The sequence below is a fragment of the Plutella xylostella genome, chromosome 25 (genome assembly GCF_932276165.1).
Source record: "Plutella xylostella chromosome 25, ilPluXylo3.1, whole genome shotgun sequence".
Taxonomy (NCBI): domain Eukaryota; kingdom Metazoa; phylum Arthropoda; class Insecta; order Lepidoptera; family Plutellidae; genus Plutella; species Plutella xylostella.
This window is the reverse complement of record NC_064005.1, coordinates 2,532,570-2,543,008: the sequence shown is the minus strand read 5'-3', so window position 1 is coordinate 2,543,008 and position 10,439 is coordinate 2,532,570. Positions and strand designations below refer to the sequence as shown.

Sequence of the window (10,439 nt, the reverse complement as noted above, 5' to 3'; positions counted from 1 at the left end):
TTACCATCCATCCTTGTCTGACTTAAAGGACTTTTCATCACTAAATATCACCACATTGTTGCACCAATCAAAGTTTAAAATAGTCAGTCGCAAAACGCACTCTGTTTCGACGATGCTGATCGGTTAGAGCAATTTTCTTGGTTGGCCTCCGACACCGCAACCCAGCAGCACGCAAGTGAACCCGTACGGTTTGTAGGGATAGATTATGTGTTGTGACCGTAGAACGGGTGCTGCAGAACGGATCAGCGCTATGTGCAGCTACGATTTCTCGATGGCGTGGTGATGCATCCGTATAGACGACTACTGTCTACATGTCCCGAATCTGCGTATCGGTGAACCCATAATTGAACAGTTCTCCTCTGCAAACAAAAAAAACAAATACTTAGCTTATACAAATACAAATATTCTAACAGTCAAATAAAATATTTACAATTCTATGTTACTTACCGTTAAACGTCTTGCGATTTCACTAATTGTAATGTTTTGTTCATATAAATACGATTATCTCCGCCTTTTTGAACATGGTTAAGTGACTTTCCATACTGACTGCGAAGAGTAATTAATTAAATTGACAAATCACAAAGTGAATCACTTTGCAGACGCAGAGGTGAATTGTCACTAAAACTAAAAACAAATTTCGTTTATTCATATTATATGAGGGTAGAATGGTTTTAATTCTCAAATGAAGAACGAATCATATATTTTTGGCGAAGAGAAATAGTCGACAGCTATGCAGCTTGTAGTCATTTGTCAGTTTCAAATATATTAATTTTATACTCAACAGCGTTTAAATTAACGCAAAATTTGAATTAAGTTAAATAAAAATAACCATCCGTGGACTCGAACTCACGACCTATGTTTCATTAGTCTAACATTCTACCAATGAGCTACGAAGTGTATAGACACAGGTAGTGAAATTTTGCTTCACATCAATTTTATAACTGTTTCACTAACACTACTGGTTGATATTTTTATGTCACAGCTGGTATACGGGCGTTTGCCTACGCACAAACTCGTTTGTGTTGTTGTGTGTGTGTGTGTGGTTTGTTACTGGTGTGTAAACCGATTTCTGCGTTTATGCACACATAGACAACGTTAGTGTGCACACATACACTACGTTAGTGTGCCCTGCCGACCATTTGACTTTGCCGTGTGTACTATGTTTCTCGTAAATAGTGTGTTTTACTAAGTAAGCGCTTATCACTTTTTTTTTTCTTCTTGTTCTGTATTCCATCAGTGGTCTCTTTTAAATGGCTTATTGATTCTATAATTATAATACTTTACTGTGTAATGAATAGCTGTTAGTGACCCGACAATTATAAAATAAATAAATAAATAAACGCCATCTACCGTTGAATAGTAGAAGCTCTAATCCAAGTATTCGTAGGAAGAGTTTCCTTTCGCATAACCAAAGACTGCAACTGTGCTGCAGCAACCCTACACTAAGTAACTTAGTTTCTTTTGTCTCTGCCCCACTTCTCAACCTCAAGCCAAAGCCTCCCAAGTTAAGCCAAAGTTAACCCTTACCTACTCTCATGTAGAAAATCACATAGTTAACTGCTCGCACGGAGTCATATTGACCGCAATTTTACTCATCCCTCTTTCACCTCCGCAGCCGGACCGCATAACCTCCCCCTACACCACCATCGTCCGTCGCAGTGGCAACCCGTTCGAACTGGCTCACGTGTGTGTCTCGTGGCTGGTGGGCGCCGGCTACGACGCGTGCGTGGCGGTGGGCGCGGCTAAGAGGGACACCTGCATGGGCATCCGCTACCGGACCGAGTGTCCGGACGTGCCGGATGAGACTGAGGTACTGTGACGTCATGAGACGGTAGTTGTTGATTGGTGGAATTCCAAGGTGCGCTACACTCTATCCTCATTCAACCAGTAGGGGATGCTTGAGGTACTTTGAATTCATCCGCCGGTATTTGTTAGACTGCTGGAATTTTAAGGTCTGCTACAACACTCGGTCCTTATCCAGCAACCACTACAGGGTGCTATTTACTAATGATTATCATCAGCTCTAATTCCAAGGTGTGCTAATACTCTACAACTACTACAATCTACTTGTCGTTGAGCATCGGTTCAGTGTCCTAGAGGCAGTAGTTTTAACTGCTAAACGTTTACTCTCGTGAACTCGTTTGGTACCTACTACCTAAGTAAGTACCTATATTAGTCATAATAAAAGGTCAAGACATCCTGTGGCGAATTCTTGGGCAGTCAGTAGACTTTATACCATTGCTTTTTGAAAAGCCCTATCCCTCATATTATCTAACTCTTTATTATACTAGATGTGGTAACGAGTTCACGAGGATCGGAAAATTTCATCACTCGCTATTCAGCTTAGCAATCTCCTATAAAGTCAAAACGACATTCCAATAAAACAAAGTTAACTCCATAATAATCCTACTAATATTATAAATGTGAAAGTTTGTGAGTACCTATATGTTTGTCATTTCTTCACGTCAAAACGGCTGAACCGATTTTAACGAAATTTGGTATGGAGGTAGCCGAGACCCTATTAACACATAGGCCAGTTTTTATCCCGGAATTCCCACGGGAAAACTTTTAGGCGAAGCTGGGACGGCTCGTATCATTCAAAACCCTTCCCCAGAAAATCACTGAGGCTCCTCCTCCTGAGGAAGAGCCGCGGTACCGTCTGCAGCCGCTGCCGGACCTCACCTCCAAGTACGTGCAGGCCATGGAGGAGAAGGAGCTGAAGAAGAAGAAGGATGAACAGGATCGGCTGGATGAAGAGAGGAAGAAGAAAATTGAGGTCTGTGGTTTTAGTTTGGTTTCGGTCCGTTGAGGTAGAGATCTTTTTGTATGAATTGAATGGGTGATTTACTCTAGTGCCTTACAGTATGCCTATTTCTATGCATCCTTTTGTAGAAAACATTTTAAATATACAATGAAGGGTAAATTACATTTTTGATGCTAGTAGTGAAGGGAATGACTTCACTCTTAGCATAACCTGAAGCCTTACATGCTTGTTTACATACTTACCTAGTTCATGTTCAACCATATTGGCCTTACAGCGTCCGCTCCAGGTGATCAATGTTAAACCACACAGCATTATTACCTTTTCCTAAAAAACAACCCAGGAGTTAGAATCCCCGCCACCAGACGCGATAGATGGCTGGCGCATCCACGCCTGGGTCGTCATCCTGCCCGGCGCCATGGGGGTTGAGCAGCCCTTCTTCATCGAACCTCAAGAAGGGAACAGATACGAGGTGTCAGACCCGAGGTACCAGCGCGTGGACTGCATATACAACCATGAGAATTATTATGTGAGTTCCTGAACGGTTTATATTACGTATAACTTATATTTATTCAGGGTACCTATATGTAGGTATTTTCTTTACAGAGTTGTAAACTTGTAACTCTGTAAAATTATACATTATGTACAGGTTTTCTAAGATTTTTCATTTATTTCATTTTATTCATTGTAGACGTAACGATAACTAAACGATATCATTCTTCACACCAGCACATAATCTTCATCTATCAGTGATCACAAGTAGAAGCAGCCATTACTTTATTATTCTGCATAAGCTATATTTATATCATCATTCATCACCGATCATCTCCCATTCTTCACTCACCTAGCCAAGAATCAGCAGTCACCCGAGTGAACTGAACCGCAGGTCAATCTGCAAAACTCCACCGAAGTTCTGGACCTCACCAAAGGCAAATACTCCACTGAAAACGTAAGCTCCACCAAAGACCAGAATTCCGCCAAGACCTTAAAATCTGCCGAAAGCCTTAAATCCACCAAAGACATAACCTCCGCCGAAGCTGTAAAATCCACCGAAAGCCGAAACTCCACCAAAGGTCCGAACTCCACCGAACGTCTAAAGTCTGCCGAAGCCATAAACTCTATCAAAGACCTAGACTCTACTGATGGCCTAAAGTCCACCAGTGGCCTAAAATCCGGCGAAAGCCTAAACTCTGCCAAGAGCCCGAAGCCTAGCCAAGACCTGAACTCCAGCGAAGGCCTTAACTCTGTCAAAGACCTGAGCTCCAGCAAAAGCACACACTCCACTGAAGGCAGAAACTCCATTAAAAGTCTGGACAAGATCAGCTATGACGTAACAGACTTGAACTGCTGGGAACACCTGTTGGCAGGCGAGCCGTTCCATAGAAGACAGATGGAAGGTGTGGACTATGCCGATAAGGCAACAGCTGTGGAGACAGATAAGCATCTGGATATGCCTGCTAGCTGGGTGGAGAAGCTTGATATTAGCACGCCTGGTAAGTTATACCAAGGATTTTTTAATTTTATTAAAAAGTAAAAAGTGAAAGTATTGATCGTGGGAATATTACTTACATAATTTTCAAGAGGATTACGGAAGACAGCATTCTAATCTTTCAGCATTCATGTAATCTTTATTTCAGAATATTATCAGCGCTACCCTGGCAGTCATAAGGTGATCCATTACAAAAAGGTGCTTCTGGAAAAGTTCTCACGCTATTCTGAACGCGATGGAATCGTCAAAAGAGTCAAAATCTTCGCAGATTATGCATTGGATAAGCCTTTAACCACGTATGTATGAACTATGAACTGCACATTGTCTTCTAAATCTTTGTAAGTAGGTAATCAATGAGTAACACTATGCCTCGTGTTCCAATTGAATCTTTGTGTATATTTTACATATAAGTACGTATCGTTTGGAAGTTCAAGTTCGCTTTTTCATTATTTCAGATACGAATATTACGACAATAGAGTCGACCTGATGGAAGATGTTAAAATCGACTATACGACCAACGAAATTCGTGAAAGGTTTCGCGTAGGGAGGAAAGATCATATCATTAGTAAGTCATTAAAATATGATTATAGCTGAACACAAAAGAGTAGAGATTAATGTTTTTAGAACTAAACAGATTTAAACCTGGCAATAAAAAAAAACTTGTGATTTGTGGTCTGTTTCTATGGTTTGAATGTCGAACTCGCCCTGTTCCTGTATAAACAAATCGAATTTTGCTTAATTTTGGAGTTTTGTGGATTATTGAGTTTGTTCACGAGGTGAAAATGAATAAAACCATTCGCAGCGAAGCTAGACAGATGATTTACAGCGTTTACCTACGATGTTTGGCGGAGAATGAGGCTGGAGAAGTATTAGTCAATATATACGATGTTTATGAAAGAGCAGCGTTTTATACTGGTGAGTAGGTACTTAATTTCTAACCATTAACATACATTGCTTATATTTCTTGTAAAAAAGTACTATTTTGATGTAATAGAATGCCTTTTAATGTGTATTTGTTATTCTTATAGAGGTTAGAAAATACTAGTGTCAAACGTTACATGACATCAGGGTCTGGATGCTAATGTTGTTAAAACATCAGGTCTAGATACTTTTTTACTAACCCCCGACTCAAAAAGGGTATCGATAAGTTTTACAGCTGTAGGTGTCTATGTGTGTCGGTCTCTCCGTGTTAGAGTACCTATTGTAAAAATATGTGTAAGAATATGTAATGCCGAGTTGCAGAAAGAGACTTTAAGCTAATGTCGACATTAAATCTATGTCTGTCTCTCTCTCCCGTATACTGTCAGAGCAAGGCAACAATACATTTAATGCCGACATTAACTTAAAGATCCTTTCTGCAACTCAGTGTAGGAGTCGGTATAAATTCCCCAGACAAAATAATTTGCAAGTCACTGCTTTTCTGACCAATTAAATAATTTGTTGCAGGAAAATCGGTAAACACAGTTTTAGAAGAATTGCCGGGGCACATTTGAACTTTTTCCTGAGCAAGAAAAAACTGTAATAAAATATCGATGTCCCGATGTCGATACTATCACTTTTCTCCTATAGTAATTACATAATGGGATAACCAACACGTGTTTCAGTTTCAGTGCAAACAAACATTATGAAATACACAATGAAATAAAAGTTACAGTTGATTTGATTTAATGAAATTCATTCAAGACTGCCCCCCTCTCCCCTACTAATTTCTTCTCTTAACATAAACCTCCCCAAAAAGTGGCATTTTATAATTAGTAAATATAGCTGTTCCCGCGCGCTTCGCTTCGCCTTAAAAAGTTTTCCCGTGGGAATTTCGGGATAAAAAGTAGCTTATGTTCTTTCCCAGGGTCTACAGCGTATGTATACCAAATTTCATTAAAATCCGTTCAGTAGTTTCGGCGTGAAAGAGTAATAGACAGACAGACACAGTTACTTTCGCATTTATAATATTAGTTAGGATTAGGATTTGAAACATTTCTCGTTTTGATTTTTTCTGCTAAAGTATCGTGATACTTTTGTCCGTTTTCTATACTATAATAGTGTGGCCACTTTCTAAGATTGCCACGCCCTCAATGATTCTCTACTCTTTAATGTTCAGTTATAAATTAAGGTTTCTAACAACTTGTAACACTGGACCTTGGAACCTTTTTCAGTAGAGTTATACTGTTGCAAGTTCCACCCATCATATATTAGTCTTAAAGTAAATTCTGATATACTTTTAGAGCACACTTATGCTTTCGATGCTCGAATGAAACCTTCGTCGTTGGAAGTAGACAGAGTCCTGGAATTCAATTATTACGCACGACTCGATCACCTCAACAAGATTGTCTGCTCTCCTCTAACTTTTGACGAGTATTTTACTGACCGGGAAGACAGGTAAGTATTGTATTCAAAATAACAAATTACCTACCTATATAATGAACCTTTGAAATGAAAACCTTTGCTAAAATGCTAATTAATTATTTTAGGCTACAATCAAGGCAAATAGTCTACACAGCACCAACAAAATCGGAGCCCAAACGACAGCTTTTGACAATCACGGAGACATACAGCCGAAATCCAGATGTGGCAGCTGAAAAGGATGTCTGGAAAAGAATTTTCTACATTCAGGAGAACACTATAGAATTGTTGTTTCATTATGCATACAATTTTGTGACCAATTACACCAGGAATTATATAAAGCCTAATATAGCAGAAACGGGTGGTGATATTCTTTTCTACCCTGAAAGAACTTCTGGTTATATTGTAAGTACCTAGCTACCCCTAAAAGCAACTTGATTCATTTTATTCATAAATCATTCGTCAATCATTATCGGCTTCTTGTTTAAGGAGATCATATGGCTATTTGAATTTCCTCCTTCCTGTAATATTCATTCAGATTTTTGTACCACAAATAAGTACTAACTTGAAAATCACTAATTTAGGCAGATCCCACAGCCAAAGAGCCTCGTCCTCTCCACGTGTACTATGGTCTTTGTGAAAACATGGAATGGGAGAACGAGAGCATGAAAAATATTCGTGACAGAGAGAGTGACATCATTGGCTATTTGAAAGAGCGAAACACTGAAATAACTGAGCCCCAGTTGTATGTTTCTCTATTTGACACGGAGAAGAATGAAGCTGCTAAAATCGGATGGAAGGAACAAGTAAGTATTTACAAGATGTAACTCATATACAGGGTGGCCCAAAGAGTGACGTCCAAAGAGAAAATGTTTGATTCCTTAGGTCAAGGGGTAGCCAAATCACCCCCATGTATGTTCAGCAATTTTTAGTAGTTTAGGAGTTATGATTTTTTATCCTAATTTTCTACGAAAATCGACCTCAGTGGATTAATTATGTTTTATTATTTTTTTGGATAACCTTTTTAAAGTATTTTTTATTTTTGTGTCATTCTCTTAAGTTGTTCTTTTAACCATAAAAGTTTCAGCTTCCTAGCTGTAATGTAAGTTAGTTATTTTTTTATCGAAAGTTCGAATTTTACGATCGAGCTAGACTGCTCTGAATTTTCAACTTGAAATTAAAAATTGAAAAAGATATTCTAATGGTCCCTTATTAATTTTAAAAACTCCGCAAGGTTCCAAAGTTACATAAAAATAAAAATAAACTATTGCTTAATAGGGCATTATTTGCAGAAAAAAGCCTTCAAAGGTACCTGGGTGGAAATTACCTAATTAGTAAATTGTTTCAGAAAGTTGAAATATTCCTGTTATGTCAGTACTAAAAGGACTAATTAAGTTAGAAAATGTATCAAATTAAAGGGAAAATTAAATTATTTACTTTAAAAAAAATTAAGTTGCATTTTTGAATGTAAATTCATAGAAAAATGTTTTAGTCTGAGTAGTAAGATTTATGAGATAATTGCATTATTAATAATAAGTAAATAAACTCTAATAATTCTTTTACACATTTACTCACAATAAAATTAGGAAAAAAAATCATACTCCTAAACTACTAAAAATTGCTGAACATACATGGGGGTGATTTGGCTACCCCTTGACCTAAGGAATCAAACATTTTCCTTTGGACGTCACTCTTTGGGCCACCCTGTATAACCTAGCCCTAGATAGAAGAAGATGCAAAAATCTTACAGCCTGCTGATTATTTAGGTACCTACTTGCGGAGTAGAATTCTATCAGCGGCTGACCTGATACGATATAGTATACATACATGAACAAAATGCTTCTAGCATTAAGTCCACCTCATTGTACATATTTACTTCTGTATATTGTGCAATAAAAGTATAAATAAATAAATAAATACATGCACCCGACATCAAAGACCGTCCAAATTTATACAAGCCCAAAACTACACCGTAGATTACCATATAAGTTACTAATGAAATAAATTCCTTATAAATATTTACTTTATGACCTTTTCTAATTTTCAGGAAATGGCCAAAGCAGAAGTGACAGAACGGGAGAAGGAAGCCGAGATCGACCCTCTGGCTCCGTACCTGGCTCGCATGTTCGGCTCTGGACACGGCACTGGGAAGCCACTGACATTCATGGAATCCACGCTAGTTCGCGAGCAATGCTTGAACGATTTCAAATCGAGGCAGCTGATGCGTCAGAATATTGTTATGGAGAGGTTCGAGAAGGTAATTTAACCATAGAATTAAGTTTACAGATTTCAAATTACTTTAGTACCGAACACATAGCAAATACAAGTAGGTATGAACCGTTGCTATTGGAAAATAATTATAGTATATCTGAATATTTTCAGATGAATGACGAATACAAAACTAAGAAATTGTGGTACTTGGCAAACCAATTTATATTGACACCAGCGAAAGAAAGCCACTACTTCACTGAAAGGTTTGTATTTTAATTATTTGCATATGGAATAAATAAGCGTTATCAAAGTGATAACCACAAGAGACACTAATCTCTGAAATATTACTAAAGATGTAAGATGTATCTTTCCTATAATTGTACCTATATTAGTTGAAGTTTAAATAAAATGTTCCATAAATTTTCGGGTAAGTAATACGAGGTATAAAAACAAATGGTATAACATTCACAAGGTATACGCCCATATGATATAAATTTATTAAGTATAACGATCACTGTGCATAACAAACGAAAGGCATAATTACTAAATACATAATTTCGAAAAGAATAACGTTCAAAAAGTATAATTTCAATTGATATAACGATTAAAATGCATAACGTTCATAATATATAACGTTTATAACATCAAATATATTCTACAACTGATATAATTATCATAATGTATAATGCACAAAAAGTATAAAGATTGTCGTATCGTATTTTCATTATTATTAACGTTATGTGGGGAGAACGCTCCGCTTTAGTTTCGACGAACATGTGCACCTAACACGCTCCTCCTCGCTTTGCTCGTCGTCGCACCTATCTTTAGGTTTTGGTACTAGGGGTTTTGACATTATTTTTATTATTGGCGCTATGTGGGGAGACGCTCCGCTCCACTTCGCTGCGCTCCGCTTTGGTTTCAACGAACATGTGCACCTAACACGCTCCTCCTCGCTTTGCTCGTCGTCGCACCTATCTTTAGGTTTTGATGCTAGGGGGTTTGACGGTGTTGGGTAATTAAACACAGAATGTTATATGTTAGTATGTTTTATGAACTTTATACTAAATGATAGTATATATTTTAAACGATATACGTAATGTATGTTATACGAATTGATATTAGTCCTCGTAAGTATTATATATTTTGATTTTATATTAAATGTACGTTATACCAATTGAATCTTATACCTTATGAAAATATAGATTTTGTTGTTATACGTAACGTTCATTATATGTGGTGAACGTTATTAATGTGAAATTATACATTTCGATTTTATACGTCGCAATACGCACCCTAAATTTTCAGCGCAAAAATGGCATTTGAAGTTCATAACTTGGAAGTGAGGCTGACAAGACACAGGGATCTATCAGGCCCTCGGTATAAGGCTCTAGTGGAGTATCTGGACCGACATCCATTGCTTGTGGAGTTGAAGAAAAAACAGAAGTCGAAATACAACTAAGGAGAAAGAATCATGAAATTACTGTGCACAAATCATTAAAAAGAATTTCTTACTATCGATGTTAAGTTTGTTTATGAATTTATTGTTTAACTATTCTATTGAATTTAATACTTATATTAAAGTTAGTCTACAGATTGTGTTGTTCTATTCAATATATTTATTTCAATTGCCTTTGGTGT

General features: G+C 37.4%; 1 protein-coding gene across 1 annotated transcript; it reads left to right on the top strand.

The window, feature by feature from the left end:
- The first annotated feature begins 1,159 nt into the window (after window positions 1-1,159).
- Window positions 1,160-10,430, top strand: LOC105381885 (dynein regulatory complex subunit 7). The gene is made up of 13 exons (XM_048630385.1): window positions 1,160-1,168; window positions 1,616-1,810; window positions 2,615-2,776; window positions 3,105-3,290; window positions 3,648-4,254; window positions 4,399-4,546; window positions 4,706-4,815; window positions 6,473-6,626; window positions 6,719-6,995; window positions 7,175-7,396; window positions 8,638-8,847; window positions 8,973-9,064; window positions 10,107-10,430. The coding sequence occupies exons 1-13, from the start codon at window positions 1,160-1,162 to the stop codon at window positions 10,258-10,260; spliced, it is 2,526 nt and encodes an 841-aa protein (XP_048486342.1). The 3' UTR covers window positions 10,261-10,430.
- The last annotated feature ends 9 nt before the right edge of the window (window positions 10,431-10,439 follow it).